Source organism: Cyprinus carpio, chromosome A10 (genome assembly GCF_018340385.1).
Source record: "Cyprinus carpio isolate SPL01 chromosome A10, ASM1834038v1, whole genome shotgun sequence".
Lineage (NCBI taxonomy): Eukaryota > Metazoa > Chordata > Actinopteri > Cypriniformes > Cyprinidae > Cyprinus > Cyprinus carpio.
In genome coordinates, this window is record NC_056581.1 from 8,027,061 (window position 1) to 8,054,305 (window position 27,245).

Below are 27,245 nucleotides of genomic sequence, written 5' to 3' on the forward strand. Positions count from 1 at the left end.
GTTTTTATACTTGCACTAAAGGAGTTACCCTCAAATGTCTGTGCCATTAAACTGGATTTTATTTACCTCGACACTGTAGCATCTTAAACTAACTTGCTCAGCAAGATTCTCTTAAAACAGCTTAGCCATATCAGCTTAAAGGAAAAGTTCACACAAAAATGGAAATTTGATGTTTATCTGCTTACCCCCAGGGTATCCAAGATGTAGGTGATTTTGTTTCTTCAGCAGAACACAAATTATGATTTTTAGCTTCAGGCGTTGCAGTCTCTGAGCAGTACAGTGCTTGGCAATGGTCACAGAATCTATGAGAGAAAAAAAAAAACATGCACAGAAAAATCCAAATTAAACCCTGCGGCTCGTGACGATACATTGATGTGTAAAGACACAAAACAATTGGTCTGTGCAAGAAACTGATTCTGTGACCATTGCCAAGCACTGTACTGCTGAGAGACTGCAATGCCTGAAACTAAGAATCATAATTTGTGTTCTACTGAAGAAACAAAGTCACCTACATCTTGGATACCCTGGGGGTAAGCAGATAAACATCAAATTTTCATTTTTGGGTGAAATGTTAAAATGTGTTTGTGATGCATTCTGAATTGCGTTCTGAAACATTTAGGAATTCACATACTTGCGTAGAGTAGGTTTCTGGACATAAAATTACCAAGATTACCATGTATTACCATAAGAACACATTTCTTTACACTTCTCAGTAATAATAGTAAGAATCTTTTGTTACCAGTCAGGCAACTGTAATTTTTTTCCAGGTGGACAAAATCTTATTTACTCTGCAAGGTTTGTATGTGGTACATGCAGAAGAGGGAAAGTCATCTGAACAACATGCACACCCTCATATCAGAAGTCACTGTACAAATAACAAAATAAATCAGACAATGCAGTCCAGACAGATAAATCTTCATAAGCAATGATGCAAATTTCTCAGTTGCATTTAATCTCCCTCAGGAACTCTCGTGCACTCCATGTTTGCATGTGTTTTTCTTCTCAGGTGAGATCGTTGTTTTGAGCTCAGAACATCTTCTGTAGCTGATGTGCAGTGAGCAGAGTTTATGATTGGTTTCCTTGGAAACACATACTGTACTCTTTAGGTGTGGAGGGAGAGGGAGAGAGAGAGAGAAAATGAGGATAGAGTGAAGGAGAGGGAGGTGGGGGAGGGGCTGTACAGGGAAAAGCAAAAAAAAAGGAAAAGAAATGAAAGCAGACTGGCTGGTAGAAGGGGGTTGGGCTATCATCTCTCGACACCACTCTCTCTACCTCTTTCACTGTCTCTCCCCTTATTTCTCTCTCTCTCTCTCTTTCTGCTTTCTCGTACCATTCCTTCCCTTTCTTTGTCTACTGAAGGAGAAGGCAGAAGAAGAGGGTGCAAATGTGAGAGAAAGCAAGAGACTGTGTTGAGAGAGAGAGAGAGAGGTAAGAAAGGACAAGACAGAATGGATCAGGCACACTCGCCTTTTTGACAATAGAAGCTCACTTCCTGTCTCTCAGTGGCGTTTCGTAAGTATCACTGTTTTAGTGTGTGTGTGTGTGTGTGTGTGTGTGTGTGTGTGTGTGTGTGTGTGTGTGTTTTGTGTGTGTGTGTGTTTTTAGTGTGTGTGTGTGTGTGTGTGTGTGTGTGTGTGTGTGTGTGTGTGTGTGTGTGTGTGTGTGTGTGTGTGTGTGTGTGTGTGAGAGAGAGAGAGAGGCAGAGTGTGTACACATTTTGTCGTCGAGTTGTCATCCGGTACCTTTAAAGGTGCAGGGTGAAACATTTAAAGGTACACTGCGTTCGAGCAGTGGGCAAACAGGAAGCAGTGCCCTTCTCTTCCTCTCTGACCTGCAAGGTAAGAACGCTTGTGCGTCCCAGGATAGAAACACTCATCTCTCCTCTCCATGCAACTTAAATACCGGCCCCTCTGGCTCATTATTTCTGTCTTTGTGCTCTTTGTAGGTCTTTTCCTTTTCTTTGTGCAGTAATGTGACTGACTGTTAATGTTTTGCAATGAATCCTGTGCAAGTCTCTACAACTCAAAGGGAATTATGAAGTTAGCTGCAGAAGAGATCCTTCTGTACATAATGCAGTTGTGTGTGTGTGTGTGTGTGTGTGTGTGTGTGTTTTCTTCTGTATGCTTTTTTCCTAATATATCATCAATAGTGATATAATAGCAAGCCGGTCTCTGTTGAATACTTTTGTACAGGAAGTAAGGTTATTATAGCTGGCGATCTTGATCTCTGCCATTATGGCTCAACACAGATCTAATAAACGACAGTGCCTTGGTGTGTGTGTATGTGTGTGTGTCTGCAGTGAACTTTCTCAGACAACCTCCCCAAGAGCAGTATCATCCATAACTCTTTGTACGGGAGAGATTTCCACTGTTTGTTATCTGCCAAAGAACACCCACATGCATGCATTACGTTACCCTTCTGTGGGGCCCCATGGTCACCTGTCATCCCTGTGGGCCCAATTCAATTCAATTCATTCATCAGTAATGTAAATATCTGCTTAACATTAATAAACATAATCCATTCATCCATCAAGGGTGAATGATATTTGAGTTCTACAAAAGTGAATAATGACCTCTTACCAAATCACAGAAGACTATTATGTGGATGATAGAGGATTCAGGAGACTTATAATATAGTGCAAAAGCCGTATGGAACACTTCATGATCTCACTCAAACAACATTTGCACTCGTGCATATTCTAACTTTTTTTTTTTCATTTTCATTTTTGGGTCCACTGTTCCTTTAACAGGCAGGAGTAGAGAGTGTGTGTGTGCATATGTGGGAGTGTGTTTCAAAAGAAGACTTCTGTGAGAGTTTGTATGTCTTTATTTTCTCACAGGCTTACCTTACATCAAAGGTATTTTCTATCCAATTATTAATTGACCTAAATCCACCTTTTCCAACTCACACTCTTGATCTGATATACACCTCATATGTGAGAGCGAGTCTCTGTCTCTGTTTATTTAAAGTAATATGAGATATGTGTACATGTCAATATCTGCCTCTCAGATTGGATATCAACTCATAAACCCACCAACTGTGACCCCAACAGCTGCAATAGCACGTCAATTTTTTAACAACTTGCAAGTGTCAATGGCACCACAACTTAAAAGTGGAAGCTGGATCTGAGAACAAGACATCGAGACAGAAATCCTGTGAGAACTACTGACTCAGAAAATGTGGCTGATTTTTTGACAGCGTAGTAGAGAATCATGTTCATGCGGTTATACCGATGGTCCCACATCAGCATCTGTTTAACAAGACCATTTTCCCCACAACAAAGTCCTGCTTGACGTGAAATACGTGAATAAAAGAAGTCTTACTGATTCTGGTTTTGAAACTGGATGTTGTTCTGGGTCTGAAACTGAAACCGATCAACAAAACCTCAAATTCTCATAAGATATGGGCTATTTTAGTTCGATGTCTATATTTTTGTCTGTAACACCATCTGCATTTTGCTTTCGATAAAGGGACACAACACATCTAATTTAGTTGTTTAAACAGGAAACCCCTCATAGTTTGGCCTAGCCACTTTTGTTTACGTCTGCAGTGTGCGTGGGTTTTTTTCACTGAATATTGAGTCTGAATTTCTCTCCAGTTACTGCCAGTAACACAATCTCGCTGGCCCTGACAGCAGTGGCTCTCCTATCTTTCCCTTCCCACTCTTCCTCTCACTTTCCGGCTGTTTGATTCCTGCTGTGGTTCTCCTCTGCTCTCATGAGATATATGTCTCCGATGGACAGTCACCGTAGACGCTGTTTTCGACTGGATCCCTGGCTTTACTGATGAGTTTTGTGAAGAGTTCGCGTCAGTGAAATCAATGTGGATTTTAGACTATGTGGCTTTCTTCGGAGTATCAAACTCTATTTGGGGTTTTAAATAGATCATATCATCCAATTTTCTGGAACTTTGTAAGTTAAACAGGTCCAAAAACTAATCATCCAATAATAGATTTTTAACAAGACCTTTAAACATTTCCACCTGATTTTCACAGTTCATGTAGCAAATTCAGTATCTGTACATTTAGTATGTCACAATGTAATACAGCACATAACAAACAAACTTGGAACAAATAACTAAATAACAAATCACAGCATACCTCCTGTCACTTATGTCATATGCAAAAAGTCAGTTTACATATGAGGCTTAAAGGCACAACAGCAAAAATGGCCTGTTTAATTCAGACAGAGAGTAGAATATTGACTAAATACATATACTAAAATTCTGAGTGTTTTTAGTGCAAAAAAACTTGATTAACATTATACATATACCTCAGAGAAAAAAATGATATATGATATGACCCCTGTAGAACTATGATACAAAGCAGAATTACTGTAGTTGCCAATATGGACTTGATTAAATTAAGGAGAGCAAGATATGGGAGAAAATGAAACTTAAGACAAACAGTGCTGGACAGCCTTTGGCCAGTTATTTTCTAATGTAATTCCTTCTTAATTTAAGTGCATGTCTTTGAAACTGGAGAGACTCATAAAAGCTTATAGCAAGAGGAGGATGCGCGAGTGGAAGCTCTTCGGGTGATTCTCCAACTGTCAGTCTGCATCGCACCTCATTTGTATGTAATGCAAAGAAGCTGTATTCATCCATCAGATGTGAGACTCTTCGCTCATGCATTCCAATGAGGCCTGATAACAACCACAATCACAACTGGACCACTTGAATAAAATGATGTAGGGAAGACGTTTCAGACACATTTATAAAACATATTTTTCAACAGTGTGTGTATGTGAGGTCATGACCACAACTGCACGACAGTGTCACATTTTTACAGGAAGTTAGAACCACTTCCTTTCCAACGGAACAGTTTGCTGGGTTTCTATGGTTACCTACATTAGCAAGATGTCATAAAAACATTGGCATACACAACCCACTTGTGCACGTCAGTATCAGCACTGGTGAAATACGGTGTGAGCGTCTGGTTTGGACTGAACAGGTGCGATGTACTTGGATAGGTTTGTGTAATCTGATATAACTCAACCTGTTTGATAGTGCATTGTTGGTCTGCTTATTTGATTACAATGGGACAGTCACTCACATGAACGCTGGCGAATAAAAAGGAAAAATTCCCAAAGGTGTTTTTCAAAGCTCAGGAGACTTAGCTCTAGTTAAGATTCGTGTCCTACATTTCCTTACGACCATAGAAGATTTAAAACAAATGAGACAATAGTTGACATGCAGTAAGAATATTAAGCTAAAAATTATTGAAGATAGAATAGGTCTTTGAAGAGTTTGATAAGAAGTGTTTGGATTTATATTGAAATCTGTTTTTCAATTTTCTACTGTTTCCAATCCTAATTTAAAGTCACAATGAAACAGAAGTAGCGACAGATCTTTTTTTTCATATTGTGATGTATATTAAAGTGAAACAAATTATCAGAAGAAATAAATTAGGGTGGAGACTTCGGTTCCATTCATTGGTTGTTGATTGGATGGAGCCAGATCTGAAAAGAATGATGACTGTAAGAAAGGGGCGGGGTTTAAGTGGACTCAAGTGAGCGTATATGTCGTATATTGCCCTTTTTGGAAATATTATTCACAACTTAGCAATATTGCATAATGTGCCATTAACATACATGGATTGAAATATGCCTATTGTTCAGATCTCTTCTGAAATTCTAGAGGAGACGCATGTGACATTTCTAGGCAAAAGTCTCCATGTGTTCTCCATTTAATCTCTTTGCTGTTCATGAGAAACAAGAGCTCTCAACATAATAGATGTTGTGTTTTTTATGTGCTGCGGCAGTGTGTGTATGTGTGTGTGAGAGAGAGAGAGAGAGAGAGAGAGAGAGAGAGAGAAACATACAGATGCTTACCATGTATTATACATCTAGCAGTGCTATTATGAGATGCAGATAAGAGGTGAAACACCCTTTAACAAACACAATGTCCCCACAGTTGCTCTGTCCTGATCTGAACCAGAATGCACAACTGGAGTTTTACAGTATGAGAGCTGAGCTATTAATGGACCAAAAAGAGCACAAATGCCCTCCTTTAACCTTGCGCACTTGTCACGCTTCTTCCGATGATAAAGGACAGTTGGTGTGGGTGGGGTGGAGCGTGGGGGGCAGAGGATAAGGCGAACAGGAGCCTGTGGATTGCTGAAGATGCTTCAGGTTGAACTTGTTCCAGCGTTGAATGTTTGATCTTTTGCCTCAGTCAAATCTAGAGGAAGCGTCAGTCAGGTGCTAGAAAATCTTCAAAGGTATGTTTGGTGCGTGGGCGACATGAAGATCACAATGAGATTTATTTCTTTGACAGTTAAGGACGTTGTGTTGTGCAGCACATTATACATGGTAGCCACAAATGTGCTATAGAGTATAGATGTTTGTGGCTACCCTGGAGCCATGTTGCCCTTTCTCTCAGTAAAATGATATTGACCATCATTTATAAGAGCACATCCTGAAGATTTCCTTTCTGCTGCCCCCTCCCTCCCTCGCTTTCCATCCGTCTTTACGTCTCTAACTTCCTGTATACTGTACTATATCAAACACTACCTTTGATATTGCTTATACTAAAGGTATGTCAGGTCCCTAACCCTAAGTTTTATAATTAAATCAGTAACTGGTCCTGCATCGATTAATACGGACTTGAATGATATCTGTTGGACAGTTAAAATGGGTGAAAAATCCTCTAGGTTTAAATTGAAAGACAATCCACACTACTAATATTCCTCTAAACAAGGGTTTACTGTTACCATGTGATATTTGAAGGAAACTTTTTAGTTTTATTCATCCTTGTTATTTCTTTTTCTCTCTTTCATTCAGAAAAGCTCAAATTGAGAGCGAGGGAAGGTGTAGTGATCTCTGTTGAGATCTGCAGTGGAGGGTTTCTCAGACTCATCAGTGCGGTGAGTATTCACAGAACACTTTCTTCTCTCAGGACAAGGTGCATTATGAGTGAACAGCTACAGTTATTCGCTTTTGTATGTGTGTGTGTTTGTCTCGCCTCAGGCTGAATGTATCACATAGCAGAGCAGTATTCTGGACATAACTCGTGGGACTCCTTCCCCTCTTCTGGGCCGAATCGAGCACCATGGGCCCCAGCCAGCAACCGGCACTGGTCCCCTCCATCCAGGTCATCTATCCTTCACACACATTTGTATCCATTAATTGAACACTGTTTTATTGTGTATCTCTTACAGTTTTGAAATCATCAGTTCTTCTGTTTTCAGGTGCAGTGGAGGGAACTATCAAACCCAATCCCAAAACTACACAGCAGGACGAAGCTACCCAAATAATGCTTATAGCAACAGGTCAGTCATTCTTTTATGATCTAATTGTTCTGACTTATTGGCTAAATCCCAATTTGCATCCTATACATGTACTGTACTGGTAATAGTCAACACAATCACTTCTTTATTGCAACTGCAGCACTTGTACACTTGTTTGATGTGTATTTGTGACACATACATTATAATTAAGTGAATCAATCTTTTATGACTATGTGCATTTTTATATATTTTTTATATAATTTTATATAATTTTTTTATATTTTGTATATTGTATGTTATATTTTGTAATACAATTATAATAAATTATTAATTATTATTATTATTAAATAAACTGTAATTATTTTACAGTTTGACTTTAATATAATTTAATATGTTTAACATAAATATATACTTATTAGAACTATTATGTATTATACATTTATATATTTTATACATAATAATTTGTAATAAAAGTGTAGTTTTTTATACCACTTTTTATACCTCTATTTATGTTACTCTTTATGTTGTTAATATGTTACTACTGTAGCATGCCATCCAGGGGTTTTAATGTACATTTTAATTTACTGTGTTTGGACATGCAGTCTTGCATGCTACATGGTAATATGCAAATCTGCCATGTTAACACATTGTTAACACTGTGTGACATTCATAGATAGTATTCCTCTTTATTTACAAACAGACCTCCAGGGTTCAGCAGGGACAGGCCCCACACACACCCCAGAGACAGAGGCATCGGAAAGGAGCAGAGGGTCCCGAGGGGCTGTGGTCCAACACAGAGCCAGCACCACAATCCAGAACGCCCCACCCTAAACTACAGCTCAGGGTGTGGAGGACACCTCTCTAGCAGCAACAATCACAGCAGCCAGCCACACAGGGTGAGGGCATCCAAATTTATAGAGCTACAGTGCTATCAAAGATGAGCAAAACATAAAAGAACTCTTAAATTCCTGACTGACTTGATGCTATTTCGTGTTTCAGTATGGGGGTCCGCATCAGCAGCAGCGTTCCACTGGGTGTCCCCCACAGACCCAGGGAGAGAAATGGACACAGTCGACTCAGTCCAGGACTTTACAAGGGCCCTCTCTCAAACGTCCAGCACCTCCTCACAATATCTCACCACCACTCCGGAACCCATCCCCTTCACGAGACAACTGTCCCAGCAAGAGGAGCAGGAGCATCAGCTCGCATCAGGTCAGTCAACTATTTTTTCCTTGTTAAAATTAATGTGCAAAGTCAGCTACTATTTACATTTACAGTTTTAAATGTGTATATTTTTCTGTTAGTTTTTGAGTATAAAGTGATATGTCAGTCAAAAGGTTTTGGTTATAAAGACACAGTAATCACCATCTGATGGTCAGAATGAGAACATCCTTAAGTGATAATGCATGACTCTTTGATAAATTCTGCAGAATTTCCACCCGAGAGAGAAATATTTCATCAACCGTACACCTCCATCACATCCACCTCGGCCATGGAGCCCAGCATACAAAAGCTCTATGCCCTGGAGCCTGTCTGAGAAGAGTCCCTCTCATTTTCAGGTAGACCAGTGGTCTCAGCTGTATGTTTTGTACAATTGATTTTCTATATATGCCTGGAAGACAGCAGCAGTTTACAGTGATAGTTCACCCAAAAATGAAAATTAGCCCATGATTAACTCACCCTCAGGGTATCTTAGGCATATCTGGCATTCCTCTTTCAGACGAATTCAATCGGAGTTATATGAAAAATTTTCCAGGCTCTTCCAAGCTGTATAATGGCAGTGAATGGTGCCCCTGTTTTTGAAGAAAAAAGTGCATCCATCCATCATAAAACTACCCCACATGGCTCCGGGGTGTTATTAAGTAAACCATGGGCTAATTTTCATTTTTGGGTGAACTATCCCTTTAAGGAAGGTTTATAACTCTATACACTTTATAACTTCAATACACATTAACAGGCCTAATCACATACTTCTTTGCTTTAAATTTATAATTTACAATTCTATACTTTGTGCTGCACATGTTCATCTTTCTTTCACTTATTTTAAAGGAGTCCAGTCATTCAGTCATAAGAGATCACAGAACACATTCCATCCCATCACCACCCAACAGTGCCCCAAGCCAGGGCCTCCACAGCAAGAAACCCACCAAACAGGGGCAACCCCATCATCTGGTCCGAGATCATCCAGGCGCCCATCCCCGTGGGGCCAAAGGGGGCTGGGATTGCCCATCACCAGCAAACCTCACCAGTGTGCCTTACAGTCAGCATCACCAGCTCCCTCCACCACAGAGGCACACTGGCCCCTTCAGCAGCCCAGCCACCTCAGTACCTCAGCCCAAATTCAACACAGCACAGCCTGGCTGGAAAACACAGAGCCGCTCGGGAAAACATGGCAGCAGTGTGAGTAAATGACGGAAGAATTTTCATTTCTGGGTCAACTATTTCTTTCAATATTATGCCTAGTGTTCAAAGAACTAGTCTCAGCCTCAGACAACACACCCACAGTCTGTTTAAGTGGGAGTTCTTGGCCAGAATAAGCTCCAAGACTTAACATCAGTAGTCAGAAGTCTGGCAATGCAAGACTATCAATTAAATGTCAAGTCCATATATATTATCAGTAAAAGCCAAAACGATTACATTTTAAAAAGCGTGAATTGCTTATATTGAGCTGCTCTTTTGTATTAGTATAGATTTGTGAATTGTTTGGTCATTTGTGTCTTTACAGGAGATGGGGCGTACCACCTCTGGCCTGGAATCTCAAGAGTCTTTGAGTGGGGACAGAAAACGGCCAAGCACATCTAAACATATTAGCCGCCAACGGAGTCCCTTTCAGCCATACAGCAGTGCAGAGGGTAGAGTCACTGATTGTTCAGAATGGAGGAGTCCAAAAACTGGGTTAAAGAAACACAATCAGAGAGACTCAGACTCCCATTCTGAACCCAGCACTCAAACCTTAGACAGAGGTCAGAGGGCACAGAAGTCAGAAATGAAGAAGAGCAGGCACTCTAAACATCAGACTGGATTCAAATCCACCCAAGAGAGCTCCCTCAGCAAGCTGGACACTGAACTCTTGAAACATATTAATGCCAAGAGGAGGCACAAGGAGCATTTAAGGAGGAAGGATAAAAAGAAGGAAGGAGAGCTGTTAAACACAAGAGAACAGATGAAGAAAAAAATGGAGGACAGGAAAAAGAAAAAGATGAGGGATGGAAGAAAGGGGCATGATAAGAAGAACATACATCAAAATGGCCAAACATTGGGACAGATAACTAGAAGAGCAAAGGAGGAGAGGAAAAAAGGAATGCACGAAGACAGGAAGAGTGAGATGCCAACTTCGAAATCAGTATCTCCCAATTTAGGAACATTGTATCCCAGTGATTCTGAACCTCTCCTGGATGGCCTACTGTCTGAGCCACTTCATCTCAAAAACAGAGAGGAAGAGTTCTCTAGGCACACCTCAGGGTTCATCCCACCTTCTACATCTCCTCCTGTCAGTAATAACCATTGTTCTCCATGCCAGTCAACCGGTGGAGCCAATACTAAAGCCTTAGAGGTTGACGACCAATCAGAATCATCTGAGCCTGACCATGTAGACACTAGTGATGAAGACAGTGTAGAGGACCATGATGTTGGCGGGTCCAAACATACTCTTCCCAATAAGCAGAAGGTTTGTGAAGAAGAACCCATCAGAACCAAGGAGGGTATCTTAGGGTTGCATAGTGCCCCAGACCTCCTACCTGCTCACTGCACCTATAGTGAAGAACTCCTAAAGCTGGACCCACCAACGAGCCCACCTGTTCTGAGCTGGCAGGGCTCTCCTGTGTCGGACTTAGGTGATGATGATGAGGAAGGGAAAGAGGGAGAAATGGTTAGAGTACTGAGGAGGCCTGTACTACAACCTAGTCCAACACACTCATCTCCACTTAGAGACACAGTGGAGATCAACACTGGAGTCGACTATTGCCACAGTGACCTGGCCAAATTGTACGGCCTACCTGAGTGTTCTAAAGCAATGGACACTGAGGAAGAGGATGAAGAAAAGAGAGAAGGAGAGCAGAAAGATAGTAGTTCTGATGCAGCAAGCAGCTCTGAGCCCAACAAACCACACTTGCATCAAATGGACCCGTTCAAATCAGCAACCTCAGCAATGGGCAGCCATAGATACACTTACAGGGGTGGGCCATTTGGTCGACCACCTCCTGGTGCATTAGTTGGGGTGAAATACTCATCATCTCTGTCCTTGGGTCCTGAGATCCACCCTCCAGACCAGCATAGTCCACCTGCCACATCTCCAACCACAGAAATCCCAGATCAGGTCACACCACCACTGATCCAGCCTATGGAGAAAGAAAAAGAGAGTAAAACAGAGGAAGAAAGAATGGAAACCAGTGCAAAAGAGGAAGAAATAGAAAAAGAAAAGGGGAAAACAGAAGTGCAGAAGATGGATGAACAAGTGGAGATCAAAGTAGCTAAAGACCCAGCCTGCACTTCACTGGAGGAGAAGGAACCTCTAATGTCTCCTGCCACCCTGCAGGCTAAACTAGTACAAAGCTGCGAGCTTCTGCTCAATCAGAACTCCAGCCCTGTGTCAAAGTCAATGAAAGTCAGCGGGCCCACGTCTATTGAGAGAGAAAAGGAACAAGACATGGCCAGACAGAAAGATCAAGTCAGGTCTCCAAGAAAAGCTGGTAGGAATGCAAAAGGAGAAGATCACAAAAATAGCAATGGTGGAGTGAATAAAAAGGAAACTGTAAAGGATGAGACAGAGACAAAGGATTCATCCTCTGAAGGTTTAAATGAACAATTGGTGGAAATCAAGAACAAGCAGGTTGTCCCAGAAAACCAAAAAATTTACTTGAAAGATAGAGAAACTGAATCAAAAGAAGCTGAAAGAGAAAAAGAGACAGATATTAAAAAAGAGGCCATGAAAGAAGACACACTAAAGGCTGATACATCTGCTACAGCATCATCTACATCTGCCACAACCAACACACAAGCCTCTGTTACTGTGACACCCTCCAGCAGACCTCTGCTGCTGGAACGGGTCAATCTCCTTAATCTGCAGGAGTTGTCTAAAATACCCTTGAAAGAACTGACGATCCGTTTGGTCAAGGTTGAGAGCGGAGGTCGGCAGGCTTTCATTGCCTCAGAGATCGAGCAGAAGACCATGCCACTCAGTTCCATCAACATCAAAAATAACGCAACTGAGGTCATACAAGCCTGCAAGTAAGTTACCAATGTGCTAAAAGAACCACTTGGGAACCACATGGCACCACCCTAGCACCATTACCAGTGTTTAAAGGTGACATATTATGCCCCTTTTTGCATTATGTAATATAAGTCTATGGTGTCCCCAGAATGGGTCTGTAAAGTTTCAGCTCAAAATACCCCTCAGATCATTTATTATATCATTTTAAAAATCCCTATGTTGAGTGGAAGCAGAAAACGTCTCAGGTTACAAATGTAACCTTGGTTCCCTGAGAACAGGGAACGAGACAATACGTCATCGACGCCATGGGGAACGCCTCAGGTGTGACAGGTGTCTGAAATCAAATATCAACTCACAGCAATCATGCTGACCGGCGACAGCCGTGAATCATCAGCTTGAGTGATGAGCGTGCGACCTGGATATATAAAAAGGGCGCCTTGAAACCATGACAATATCCTTTCGTCTGAAGGGACTGTTTGGCAGGCAGACCCCGAGGCATGGCTGGGAGACGTATTGTCTCGTTCCCTGTTCTCAGGGAACCAAGGTTACATTTGTAACCTGAGACGTTCCCTTTCGAAGGGAACTTCGACAATACGTCATCGACGCTATGGGGAACGAAATACCCACGCCGCCATGCTAAAGGAAGTGCATGCCCAATGGCAGTGACAACTGTCAGAACCAGCAATTCAATGAACGCTAGAACCACTCACCCTCAGGTCACACTGGGCTGTCAGTGACAGCACTCCCTATGGTCATAGCCCAAGCTATATGATACCACAGAAAACCTCCATAAACATAGTTTAGTGAAAGGTCTACCTGGGCCTGCTCAAGGGCCTAGGGCCACAACTTCAACTTCTCCGAGAACCCGAGGGAACCCCAGCCAGTCACTATTCAGGGGAACGTGCCACCTGAAATGCCACCAGGCAGGCCTGACCTGGTGTCACCACATAGGACACTACAGACTGGCCACTTCCTGTCTGTCCGAAGACAGAGCCTCTGGACACTTGCCTTTAGGAAGGCATCCAACCCGAGGAACTGCGGAGCAGCCAGTGAACCACTCGGCCCGGATCTCAGAGACGGGATATCCTGGAGAGTATGACTCAGCATAGTGCTTTACAACCCTTGCCAGCGAGGGGAGTTTCTCTACTCGATCCACGGATCTACCCAGTGTTAGTGTTTCAAACCACTGAGGAGGCCTGTGAGGGCCTAAGGACTGATCTAACTGGGAGGCCTCATGAGAGGCCTACGACCGACTGACCAGGCTCAGGAGACCACATACTCATATTGACCCTCAGTGAGGGGAGCATAAGATCTACCTGGTAGGCAACCAGGCTGTAGCAGGATAAAGAGGGTCCAGGAGGGAACCCGTAGCAGAGAATAAAAACTTGAGCCAAGCCAGGGCACAAGCTCACCTTCGGTAGCTACCTGACAAGAACTGCTAAACTGAAAGTAAGCGGCCACTAGCTTACCAAACCCAGCACCACTGTGAAACTACTCTCAGGGAGACCTGGAGAGGCCTACTACCTGACAACCACAGTATGTGGGAGCTCAACTCCAGGGAGGCCTGGTGAGGCCTACTACTTGACAACCACAAAACATGGGAGCTCGCTTACAGAGAGGCCTTTTGAAGCCTACTTCCTGACAACCACAATATGTGGGACTTCACCTACAGAGAGGCCTAGAGAGGCCTACTACCTGTTACCAGATAACCACCTTAAGTGGAAACTGAAAGTAATCTGGAACTCAACTCCAGGGAGGCCTGGTGAGGCCTACTACCTGACAACCACAAAAAAACATGGGAGCTCACCTTCAGAGAGGCCTGGTGAAGCCTACTACCTGACAACCACAATATGTGGGAGTTCACCTACAGAGAGGCCTAGAGAGGCCTACTGCCTGTTACCAGATAACCACCTTAAGTGGAAACTGACAGTAATTTGGAACTCAACTCCAGGAAGGCCTGGTGAGGCCTACTACCTGACAACCACAAAACATGGGCGCTTGCTTACAGAGAGGCCTGGAGGAGCCTACTACCTGAAAAACCATGCTATTTAGTGGAAACGCACAGTATGTGGGAGCTAAACCTCCAGGGAGGCCTTGTGAGGCCTACTAGCTGACAACCACAGTATGTGGGAGCTCAACCTTCAGGGAGGCCTAGTGAGGCCTACTACCTGATAAAAACCCTGCATAGGACTACAACCACAAAGAGGCCTAGTGAGGCCTACTACCTTTTACCAGAAAACCACCCTAAGTGGAAAGCTTATTTTCAGGGAGGCCTGGAGAGGCCTACTACCTGAAAACCATAGCTGATAGTGAGCCAGACTGGCAGTCCAGTTGACTGTCTTTGGTCCTTTGCCTTCAGGGAGGCCTTATGAGGCCTACTACCTGATAGTTCAAAAAAGCGGGAATTCAACTTCAGGAAGGCCTGTGGGGCCTGCCACCTAGTAACCACAGTATGTGGGATTTAACCCTCAGGGAGGCCTTGTAAAGCCTACTACCTGACCACCACAAAATGTGGGAGCCCACCTTCAGGGAGGCCTGAAGAGACCTACTACCTGAAACAGTCTAATCAGCTGGATGTGACTGCTGCTGGGGACTCGCTTAACAGGGAGGCCTGGTCGAGCCTACTAGCTGATAGCGAGTCTATTCTGCTACTTTAACGTACACTGCTGGAACCATACTATAAAAAACTTTTCCTATAGTTTTGTCCTAGTGTACGTCCCACAATGTTGTGACCCACCTCCGAGGAGGCCTGTTAAGGCCTACTACTCAGCAGTGAGCCTTCTGCCCGAACTACCAGGGCCAACCACCGAAGGTGAGCTGGACCTAGGAGCCCTATTTGGGGCCTATCCGGTCAAGGAGGCCTGCTGGGGCCTACTACCTAACCGTGCAGCCTTCGCGGCAGAAAACTGTTACTACAGCATCCTGGTCCCTAATCACATTGCCAAAGGCAGTGTACTCAGCAAAAAAGCAATACCCTTATAGCAGGGGAGTACAACATACGCCATTCTGCCTAGTGGAGGCCCCATTAGGGGCCTATCTACTAAATGCATAGGCGTCAGTCCATGGCAATGCTCTGGCTTCAAGGGAGCGGAGTTCAAAAACCAGAATGAAATGAAGTTTAGAACTCCCTGGTCAACTGGAGCCATCGTGGTGTGAGGTAGATAAATACAGAGCTGAGAATGGACTACTCAAAACTACCCTAAGTTAGCGGGGGAGTAACAACCATATGCCCCTGCAATGTTAGACAGGGAGCGGGCCTGCAAGTGGCTCCAAAGGGTGACAGGGATTTGTCCTGCGCCCAGCCTAGGGGAGCGGGGGGGCTAAATTGCAAGCCAACCCACTTCAACCCATCGGTCAAGTGATTAGCTCAACGGGCTGAGTGGAGCCAGCTCTAGAGGCCCAAACATCTCCGTTCGGCAGGGTCTGACGAACTGTCACTTCGCAGAGCGAAAGATGGTCTAACCCTGCCAGATTGATCTTACCTCATCTACCACCCTGCATTACTCTATCACCCCTGAATTACATTTACATTTACATTTAATCATTTAGCAGACGCTTTTATCCAAAGCGACTTACAAATGAGAACAGTAGAAACAATCAGATCAACGAGAGAACAACAACGGTATACAAGTGCTATGACAAGTCTCAGTTAGTCTAGTACAGAACACGTAGCCAGGGTTTTTTTTTTTTTTTTTTTTTTTTTGAATATGATAGACAAGAAAAGAGAAAAGGTAAGTACTAGTATTAGTTGGTTAAGTGCAGGCAAAAAAGATGAGTCTTTAGATGTTTTTTAAAAATGAGTAAAGACTCAGCTGTTCGAATTGAGATCGGGAGGTCATTCCACCAGCTGGGCGCAGTCCAGGAAAAAGTCCGTGAGAGTGATTTTGAACCTCTTTGGGATGGCACCACAAGACGTCGTTCACTTTCAGAGCGCAAAACTTCTGGAGGGCGCATAAGACTGAACTAGTGAGTTTAGGTATGTTGGCGCCGTGCCAGTGGTCGTCTTGTAGGCAAGCATCAGTACCTTGAATTTGATGCGAGCGGCTACTGGTAGCCAGTGTAACCTGATGAGGAGAGGAGTCACATGAGCTGTTTTTGGCTCATTGAAGACAACCCTCGCTGCTGCATTCTGGATCAGTTGTAGAGGCTTGATAGTACATGCAGGAAGGCCCGCCAGAAGAGCATTACAATAGTCCAGTCTGGAGAGAACAAGAGCTTGGACAAGAAGTTGGGTGGCTTGCTCTGACAGGAAGGGTCTAATCTTCCTAATGTTGTATAAGGCAAATCTGCAGGACCGGGTCGTTGTAGCAATATGGTCTGTGAAGCTTAACTGATGATCCATCACAACTCCTAGGTTTCTGGCTGTCCTGGAAGGAGTTATGGTTGACGAACCCAGATGTATAGAAAAGTTGTGATGAAACGATGGGTTAGCTGGAACCACCAGCAGTTCAGTCTTAGTAAGGTTGAGCTGAAGGTGATGGTCATTCATCCAGCTAGAAATGTCACTCAGACAGGCTGAAATGCGAGCAACTACCGTCGGGTCATCTGGTTGGAATGAGAAGTAGAGTTGAGTGTCATCAGCATAGCAGTGATAGGAAAAAGCCCTGCTTCTGAATGACAGATCCTAATGACGTCATGTAGATGGAGAAGAGAAGCGGTCCAAGTACTGAGCCTTGAGGAACCCCAGTAGCAAGTTGTTGTGACTTAGAAACTTCACCCCTCCAAGACACCATGAAGGATCTATCAGAAAGGTAGGAGTTAAGCCACTGGAGAGCGGTTCCAGAGATGCCCATCTTTCTGAGGGTGGACAGGAGAATCTGGTGATTAACAGTGTCAAAAGCAGCAGACAAGTCCAGCAAAATGAGAACTGAGGATTTTGAAGCTGCTCTTGCCAGTCGCAGGGCTTCAGTAACCGAGAGCAGGGCAGTCTAAGTTGAGTGGCCGCTTTTGAAGCCAGATTGGTTGCTGTCCAGGAGGTTGTTCTGTACAAGAAACATAGAGAGCTGGTTGAACACAACTCGCTCGAGTGTCTTTGCAATGAATGTAATAAAAGATACCGGTCTGTAGTTTTCTAGAAGTGCTGGATTTAGAGATGGTTTCTTCAGCACTGGACTTACCCGAGCCTGCTTAAATGCTGAGGGAAATGTTCCAGAGTGAAGAGAGGAGTTGATAATGTGAGTAAGTGAAGGTATGACTGAAGAAGAAATCGCTTGAAGGAGGTGAGTGGGGATCGGATCCAGTGGGCAAGTAGTAGGATGACTGGACAGGATAAGTTTGGAAACGTCCGTCTCTGAGAGTGGAGAGAAGGAGGAGAACGAGTGAGCATTAGTCGTTGTGAAGTTATCCTCAGTCTGCGGTGTGGAGAATTGGGTCACTGATGGTTCTTGTCTTATTCGTGAAGAAAACTGCAAAGTCATCAGCTGTAAGAGTCGATTGAGGAGGAGGTGGAGGCGGATTAAGAAGAGAAGACAAGTTTTTGAAGAGTGTCCGAGCGTCACAACAGTTGTTAATCTTGTCGTGGTAATATGATGCTTTAGCAGTGAAGACGTTTGCAGAGAAGGAAGAGAGGAGGGACTGATACACACTGAGGTCGGTAGAGTTTCTTGATTTAAGCCATTTCCTCTCTGCAGCCCTGAGTTTAGAGCGATGTTCACGGAGTACATCGGACAGCCAAGGGGCAGATGGGGTGGTGCGTGCTGGTCTAGACGACAGTGGGCAAAAGTTGTCCAAGCAAGAGGTCAGAGTGGAACAAAAAGTGTCCGTAGCACTGTTCGTGTCCAGAGCTGAAAAGTGCGAGAGTGAAGGAAGTGAGGATGCAACCACAGAGGATAGGCGAGATGGAGAGAGTGAGCGTAGGTTCCGTCGAAAGGTGACCCGCGTTGGAGCGTGTGCCGCTTCAGGTGTAAGTGCTAGATTAGCAGTAATGAGGAAGTGGTCTGAGGTGTGCAGTGGAGTAACTAAAAGTGTTGTCCACTGAGCAACAGCGCCTGTAGATGAGGTCCAGTTGGTTGCCCGATTTGTGAGTCGCTGTAGTAGAGACTCGCTTGAGATCAAATGAGGCGAGCAGAGTGTTGAAGTCAGCAGCCTGGGGTTTATCTAGGTGGATGTTGAAGTCGCCAAGCAGTACCAGAGGAGTACCATCTTCAGGATAGTTTGATAGCAGCACGTCCAACTCCTCCAAGAAGTTTCCCAATTGACCTGGGGGGACGATAAATGACCACAAAGTGGATTTTAAAAGGGTGGGTTACAGTAACAGCATGTGATTCAAATGAAACGTTACCTATAGGTGGTGGTTGAAGATCAAATTTCCAATCTTTCGATATAAGGAGACCAGTACCTCCACCCCTCCCAGTCGTACGAGGGGTGTGAGAACAAGTGAAATGAGAGGAGAGGGCTGCGGGAGTGGCAGTGTCCTCAGGTTTGATCCAGGTCTCAGTCAGTGCCATGAGGCTGAGACCAGAATGAGTAGCAATAGAAGAAATGAAGTCTGCTTTGTTAACAGCGACTGGCAGTTCCAGAGACCAAGTGGAATAGAGAGCGTTGGACTAGAGGTCAGAGGGACAGGCCTTAGATTCGTCAGGCAGGCCTTCCTTCGACGTACATAGCGTGCTCTCCGAGTGTTAGTAGTGATAGTAGAGATCTGAAAGCACATAGTGACTACAAGTGACCAAAATAAGTATTTAAGGACGAGCTGTACAAAAATTGAAGGGGAGAATAGCAATACTCAAGTGCCCTGTCGGTGTCCTTGCTCGGTGGAGTCGCGCAGGTAGAGTCGATGGTCTTTACACTCGTCGGTCTTCACACTAGGAGGCTTCACACGAGGGCTGCCGCGACCGCTGCCGCCGGCGGTGACACCCTACCACTTATATATTTGCCTGATTACCTGTGATTGAAGTCAGCTTGTCACGCCTCCCTATTTAGCAGACCGAAAATGTCCAGTCCCGCGATAGGCAAACGCAAAACCAAAAACGCCACAATTCACACGTATTTACCAGGGTAAGACACACAGTAATTAGAGCAAAGTTTCCCTAGCAATGATGATCACGCAGTAGTCTAATGACAAAACGAGGCAAAAAAAATCACACTTACAAACTGCTGTCCTTCTCCTGTCGCTCGACTGTTTCTTCTGACAAGCGCTTACAGAACAGCTCTTTAAGTACTTTTTACCGGCTTACTGGCTTTTGTCACGCCTCCCTATTTAGCAGACCGAAACTGAATGCAGAGAAAGGGGCGGGCCTTGGCCAACAACTCCCATTTAAGGGAGGAGGCTGAAATCTAGGGGAGGAAGCCTAACACATAATGAATGTGGCAGCTATACTCAGCAACATGCCTCCAACATCCCCAGCATAGCCTAGGCCAGCTACAGAGGCGGCCCGGGGGGAGGGCCGACCTACAAGCATAGATCTACCTGAGGGCTCGGAGGAGCCACAGCCTACTTGATTGAGAGGCTGTGAAACACTCAACCTACTGAAACCTTACAGAGCTCAGGGAGCGAACACTCAGGATACCAATGTCACAAAAACCGATAGGCAGGACATCTATCTGAAGATCTATCTGAAGCTCCAGCGTCAGTCTAAAACCTAAAGAAAAAAAAGCTCTCCTTTTTTTTTTTTTTTTTAGGAAGACCAACTACTCTACCCCTGGGTGGCTAATAGCCCTGAGGCTAAAACAGGAATGAGCGGTGGCCCACCATGCATATAAAATGTTATGACAGGAAGGCCATCACATACTCAGCACGGAAGCCAAATCTTCTTTGAGCTTCTCCCTAATTCGTTCTAGCCACCAACTGGGGGAGGCTTCAGGGCCCTAAAGTCCAATACTTTAATTGCTCCTCTAAGAATGACCCCCTAGGTCTATACAGGGAACAAGGTCTGTAGAGAAATACAAATCAGTGTTAGTTATACACACAGAATTTTAAAACCAAAAAGTTCACCTGCGGCGTGCGGAGTGAAGACTCGCCAGAGAGTTCTCAATGAATCTGGGGTCCACCACTTTTACATGCCTAAAAGAGGCGCTCACATCAACCAGTTGCTACGGCGGGCCATCATAACATAGTTCTCATCATAAGGCCCATCCCCAGGGCTGGTGTAACGTAAACGCCTGGGGAGTCACAAAGAGGGAGAGGGCTGGTAGAAAAGGCCCTCCAGGGAGATCAACTTCCGCTGAGCGTTGCTGCGCTTGTGCTGAATGACCTCCCTTAAGTCCCTCTTCTTGCGGGAGGCTCGCATCCTCTGCGTCCTACTCCTCCATGGAGGGGGCGCACGAGAGGCGACACTAGACCTCTGGTCCTGTTTACGGTCCTCAGACCAAGACAGACCAGGTCCTGCCCGCCTGCCTGGTTTGGGGCCCGGATCTCAGCGGTATACAGGCTTGGAGCACTGCCATGGTATGAAGGGCAGCACCAGCCTGACCTGCTGCCATGTACGCTCTGCCATTCAAGCGAGCCGTGATTTTAAGGGGCTTGGATGGCAGAGTCGGAGCTTTTAGTGTCGACACCCGCCCAGATACGAGATATTTCGCAAACGTCTCGTCAATGGGCGGCATCGACACATAACCATACTCCCTGATCCCCTCAACATCAGCGAAATTACCCCGCTGATGTCGATGAATACAGGCAGAGTACGGTTTCTTCCATGCCCTCTCGATCTCCGAATGGAGATCAGGAAGGAATGGAAGGCTCTGCTGAGATGGTGGTCTATGTTCAGGGAGAAACCAATCGTCCAAATGACCGCAAACGATCTCTCCCTGAGCGCGCCGCCATGGCAACTGAAGTTTGTCAGTAGCACGCTCCATAACTCCCACCAACTCTGCGTACACGGGGCAGGAGGCCTGACGAGGTTGAGGATCTAAATCATCCTCCTCAGCCATCTCTTGCCCAGCCCGAAGAGCACTCGCTGCAGTATCAGTAGGAGAATCGTCTCCGTCATCCACCTGCAGCTCACTCTCGTCAGTTGATGACGCGTCCGAGAGGTTAACGCCCCTCTCCAGACTGTCAGCGAGCTCCATCTGGGAGCCCCATGAAGTGCGTCGCCGCCCTGCCTCGGCACGAGCGGGACCCAATCCGCGAGGACCAGATGCTGAACTCCCTTCCCTCGAGAAGAGAGCTCGACGAGAGCGGAGCGTTCTCATAGGAAAACGCTCACAACTTGCACAGGACGCTCCCTCAAGAGCATCCCGTGCGTGCTCTTCACCCAAACAGTACACACACATCTCGTTAGTGTCACCCGGCGACAAATATCTTGGGCACGGGTAAGCACATTTCACAAAATTTTTAGGACTTGCCTTAGATGTGCGTTTCATTTTCGCTGTAAGCAGACATTTAAATCAGACAAAACAGTCCCTGAAGACGAAAAGGACATTGTCATGGTTTCAAGGCGCCCTTTTTATATATCCAGGTCGCACGCTCATCACTCAAACTGATGATTCACGGCTGTCGCCGGTCAGCATGATTGCTGTGAGTTGATATTTGATTTCAGACACCTGTCACACCTGAGGCGTTCCCCATAGCGTCGATGACATATTGTCGAAGTTCCCTTCGAAAGGGAGACTCTGTTTTTCATGCCTGTCTCTTTAAATGCAAATGAGCTGCTGCTCCCCCGCCCCCTTTTCCAGAATAGAGCTGCATCATTACAGATCGACCTGCTAAAACATCTGTTTTGGTTCTGATTATCACTTTTCGAGCTGACATCGTGCGTTTTAAACCATATTAGTTTAAACTTCTGATATAGGGTTTTCTAAGTGCACACATCCATGAAGCACATGGACAGAAAGCGGCTTTCACAGTGTTCTCATTCACACACAAGTTTACGTTAAAAACACGAGTTACAAAAACAGTCGGTTTTGTCTGTGGAGGTTTTATATCTGTGTGGCAGTAGCAATATACAGTAAATAAATCAATAATTCCACTGCTCTTTTGTCTCCTCTAGGGCTGGGTCTCTAAACAGTGTTCTGTGCTCCTCTGTGCAGCCAAAGACAGAACAGTTAGCATGTTTTGCTCAAACTTTCATCATGGCATTAGAGCTGGTACACCGTTGTCGCTTGCAAAATCAAAATGATGGCACCATGTGTGGAATCTTACAGATTAAGGGGCGGTAATACAACAATAAGATAACTAAACCACGTCACCAAGGGAGCGAAATCAGACACCCTCGTTTTCTCAGACGCTTGCAGAAAAAGGCTTACCAAAACAAAGTTACTGGGTTCACTTAAAACCTGGAAAATTCATATTTTCATGATATGTCACCTTTAAAACTCTAAACTTATTATTATTATTATAACTTTGATGGGGAATATGAATCATATCTCTTCGTTTAGTTTTTTTCTGTTCTTTATTTCTGTGCATTTACACATATACCCTTTCTGTTTCTGTGACAGAGGGGCAAATATCAATAGCAAGTTTCGTGAGTCATACCTGCTTCCAGCATTTTCAATAAAACCTATCCTGTCCAACGAGACTCCTATTCCCAGAAACAAACTGAACCCTCCAACACCGAGCATTTATGTGAGTTGAGGCCAATCAGTTCATAAGGTTTATTAAAGTACTGTAATGTATTATTATTTATTAATCATATGCTCTGTCAGACATTAGTTTATATGGATACATTAGAGGTCTTTATTGTTGTTGTAACAATAAATGATAATCATATAACTTGTCTGATGTCTGTTATTCTGACTATGTGTTTATGTTTTTGTATTTTTAGCTAGAGAGTAAAAGAGATGCTTTTTCTCCGGTGCTGCTGCAATTCTGCACAGACCCTAAAAATGCTGTCACTGTCATCAGAGGGCTGGCTGGATCCCTTCGTCTCAGTGAGAAAATTCAATATATACCACAAACACACACGCACTCTAATGACTACATTAATCCGAAAACATTTTCCAAAATTTCCCCATCCACACTGAAACAGTAAAATCATTTTATTGCACGCAAGTAAAACATAAGAAAAGCTTGGTGAGATATAAAGAAATATAAAAAACATATACAATATAAATATGAGATATAAAATAAAGTTCTCATGCTATTCTTCTGGCACTACCACTATCACTTACTGGTGTGTCTATTGCACAACCAATCGCTATTCCATCATAGTCTAAAATGCAATTGTCCTCATGTTTTGCCACAGGATAGCAATTGCGAGTACATTTTCTCTGATCTTTGCTAGAATGTAATATGAACAAAGATTGTACACAGTAACATATAGTCTATGGTTAGCAACACTATGAAAGTGAATACCATATAATAGGCACATACAGATATCTATTGCTTCAATGTGTCACATTTTCAAAAAAGATCAGTTTTCAAAGTATGGACATAGAGGAAAAGATGGTTTTCAAATGTAGCCTATTACATTCTTGTCTTTTTGGTAGATCTGGGTCTGTTCTCCACTAAATCCCTGGTGGAGGCCAACTCTGAGCATGCAGTGGAGGTGAGGACTCAGGTGCAGCAGCCGGCAGACGAGAACTGGAACCATTCAGGATCCGCCCAGACCTGGCCCTGCGAAAGCAGCAGATCTCATACCACCATCGCTAAATACGCACAGTACCAAGCGTCCAGTTTCCAGGAGAGCTTACAGGTAGATATTGTTACCATGTGCGCCTCAGTGGGATCAGAAATCAACTCTATCTCACGCTTAACTGGAGTCACATCTAAGTCTCAACGGGAAACAGCACTGGTGATAGCATAACAGTCTGCCTCACCCAGTAAAGTCATATTTAATGAAATGACAAATGATTACGTGAAATGTCCCTTCTTGTCCCTCTCAGGGCAAGGGTATTGCAGTTTGATGATGCTGAGGCTCCAGGCAATCGCCTGGAAGTTCTAGGTACAGAGGCACACACACACCCAAAATTAATTTTAAGAAAGTGACAGTTATTTGTATTTTTAGGAAGAGAAAGACAGTGAAGATGAGGATGAAGAAGACAAATCAGAGGAAGAAAATGTAAAAAAATCCAACTCCCAAGGAAACACTGGGACTACTATCACCACATCCAGGTAAAGTCAAAAATAACATTTAATGGTTAAACTATCATAAAACAATACAAATACATTGCTAATATGAGGCCCGGGTTGAATTGATTTTTTTTTTTTTTTAAATGCTGTCTCTGAAAAGTTTGTTTTTGTACAGCCCAGAGCAGAAAGCCATTGGAAAAATCATCAAATTTGGAACCAACATTGACTTATCAGACCCAAAACGGTGAGAGACGTTCACTTTGATATCACTGTGGCATTAGTTGACAATCTTTCATAAAATAATGATGGGCAGGGAGACTATGGGGATTATACGCAACAGACTTCCATATTCTATAAAACAGCTCTTGTTGCTTCCGGTTCAAGAGTTTTGCATGTGCTCTGTTAAATATAAAGCTGTTTAACTCGAGATGCCATCCAAAGATGATAACACCCGATGTCTGTCACATATGTAGATTGATATCTAAAAGTTTTTTTTATTTTTATTGTTCGACATATACCCCATTCACTATGCTTTTATTAGTGTCTTTATTACTTGCATTGGTGTGAGTAAATGACTGTACGTACTTGTCTTCAGGTGGAAGCTGCAGCTGCAGGAGCTGTTGAAGTTGCCTGCGTTCATGCGTGTGTCCTCCAGCGCGAACATGCTGAGTCACGTTGGCCACTCTATACTGGGCATGAACACAGTCCAACTTTATATGAAGGTCCCCGGTAGCCGCACACCAGGTTAGTGTACACACATACACACAAGGTATTCGTGCATTGGAGATTTCTCTAACCCTCACTAACTTACTTTGAAATAAGACATTATTGAATTTATTTACCAAGTTGTTTTCCTTGTGGAGTTTTTTTACTACCATTCAGAAATTTGGTCTCCTTGAGAATAACAAAAACTTTTTGCACTCTTTCAACACACTGTATTATCATAGAGAAACATGTTTAATTTTATTATATTTTTCAAAAATAGGCTGCATCATCATCTTACAAAATTCCTGTTTTTGTTTTTAAATATGTCCTGGACATGTTTAAAATAAAGCAAAACAAAAAATGGTCACAATCCTAAAGTCTGATATCTTCTCTTTATGGACATCAGTAAAATATTTATTTATTAATGTTTCATTTTCAGTATGCAAAATAGAAATTATAATTTTTTGTGAAATGTGACCCGGAAATGTTTAAAAAAAAATATGCAATGATAATTTTTTTATTTGCCTTTATTTACTTACATTTGTTTAAAAAGGGCTTCATTTTTCATTATGATAAATAGAATTTATAATTATTAAATTTTTTGTTTATTTATTAAAATAGACAAAATTATACATTTTGTTTATTTTTTGTGAAATATATATCATTTTATAATATAATAATTTTTCTGAATAGAATATGTGAAAATGTTTAAAATAAAATTAAAATATCATTATCAGATGTTATATTATTTCTATTTCAACCACAGCAAAACTTCATTTTTTTATTGTGTTGCTTAGACTTTGTTAAATGGAACTTGAACATGTTTAAAATAAAACAACAAAACAAAACTTTTTTTAAAAGCTGAAAGTCTGATTTTCTTCTCTCTAGGACATCAGGAAAATAATAACTTCTGTTCAGTGAACATCAATATTGGCCCTGGAGACTGTGAGTGGTTTGCTGTCCATGAACACTACTGGAAAGCCATCAGTGACTTATGCGAAAAGTACGTTTTGGATCACACACGGCAGTTTTATGGCTTAGCACAATGACAAATGCGATTAAATATAAAGCAATATGTCTTGTGGGTGTTAGGCATGGTGTGGACTATCTGACAGGCTCATGGTGGCCGGTTCTGGAGGATCTGTATTGTTCAAACATCCCAGTGTACCGCTTCATTCAGAGACCTGGTGACCTCGTGTGGATCAATGCTGGCACTGTGCACTGGGTCCAGGCCGTGGGCTGGTGCAACAACATTGCCTGGAACGTTGGTCCTTTAAATGGTGAGTCTATAGTGTGACGATAGGGGGCGCCAAAGACATTCGCCAAACATTTACTGCATACACTTTGGCTCTTGCATCATGCCCTTTGTCTTTCCAGCCTATCAATACCAGCTGGCTCTTGAACGTTTTGAGTGGAACGAGATCAAGAAAGTCAAATCAATCGTCCCCATGATTCACGTGTCCTGGAACGTCGCCCGCACAATCAAGATCACAGACCCAAACACATTTAAGATGATCAAGTGAGTGCAGCGTTCCATTATTTGTGTCATTAAAACCTACATTAAATTATTTCATAGTTCCAACTCCTTCTTGTCTTGCCTTTCAGACATTGTCTACTCCAATCCATCAAACACATTCAGATTTTGAGGGACCAGCTGGTGTCTGTGGGGAAGAAGATCTCCTATCAGAGCAGGGTGAAGGATGAGCCTGCGTACTACTGCAACGAGTGCGACGTGAGGACCACCAGCACTCAATACACTGATGTCAAATAATATTCTGTCATAGGTCGGAGTATCTTGCTGATGTACATGACTGTGTGTGTGAACAGGTGGAGGTGTTTAACCTACTGTTTGTGACCAGTGAGAACAGCAGTAGGAAGACGTATGTGGTTCACTGTGAGGACTGTGCTCGGGAGCACAGCCCCAGTCTGAGCGGGGTGGTGGTGCTGGAGCAGTACCGCATCAATGAGCTCATGAACACATATGATAACTTCACCCTGGTAAGACAAACACTCTCATACACACTAATGAACTAGTGTAACATGTAATAATATTTTATTTAACTTTTTTTATAAAAAAAATGGCCTTATTTTCAGTATGCTAGAATTTATAATTATTTTTTGAAATGTGACCAGAACATGTTAAAAAAAAAAGTAAA

At 43.4% G+C, this 27,245-nt stretch overlaps 1 protein-coding gene across 11 annotated transcripts in view; it reads left to right on the forward strand.

Moving 5' to 3' along the window:
* LOC109073321 (lysine-specific demethylase 6B-like) overlaps positions 1 to 27,245 on the forward strand; it is a 39,302-nt gene that overhangs the window by 9,693 nt on the left and 2,364 nt on the right. For 2 of the 11 annotated variants that reach the window (XM_042764994.1, XM_042764990.1), the window contains 19 exons: positions 6,783 to 6,865; positions 6,969 to 7,092; positions 7,175 to 7,270; positions 7,929 to 8,124; positions 8,228 to 8,440; positions 8,659 to 8,787; positions 9,278 to 9,628; positions 9,954 to 12,454; positions 22,812 to 22,938; positions 23,138 to 23,243; positions 23,802 to 24,007; positions 24,320 to 24,426; positions 24,545 to 24,628; positions 24,980 to 25,128; positions 25,978 to 26,092; positions 26,182 to 26,369; positions 26,467 to 26,608; positions 26,695 to 26,821; positions 26,917 to 27,087. In XM_042764994.1, the coding sequence (XP_042620928.1) occupies positions 6,974 to 7,092; positions 7,175 to 7,270; positions 7,929 to 8,124; positions 8,228 to 8,440; positions 8,659 to 8,787; positions 9,278 to 9,628; positions 9,954 to 12,454; positions 22,812 to 22,938; positions 23,138 to 23,243; positions 23,802 to 24,007; positions 24,320 to 24,426; positions 24,545 to 24,628; positions 24,980 to 25,128; positions 25,978 to 26,092; positions 26,182 to 26,369; positions 26,467 to 26,608; positions 26,695 to 26,821; positions 26,917 to 27,087 (5,127 nt within the window). In that variant the 5' untranslated portion in view covers positions 6,783 to 6,865; positions 6,969 to 6,973. Of the gene's footprint in view, positions 1 to 1,236; positions 1,513 to 1,746; positions 1,839 to 6,782; positions 6,866 to 6,968; positions 7,093 to 7,174; positions 7,271 to 7,928; positions 8,125 to 8,227; positions 8,441 to 8,658; positions 8,788 to 9,277; positions 9,629 to 9,953; positions 12,455 to 22,811; positions 22,939 to 23,137; positions 23,244 to 23,801; positions 24,008 to 24,319; positions 24,427 to 24,544; positions 24,629 to 24,979; positions 25,129 to 25,977; positions 26,093 to 26,181; positions 26,370 to 26,466; positions 26,609 to 26,694; positions 26,822 to 26,916; positions 27,088 to 27,245 lie in introns of those variants that run through there. The other 9 variants (XM_042764992.1, XM_042764999.1, XM_042764991.1 and 6 more) reach the window with 9 other exon arrangements.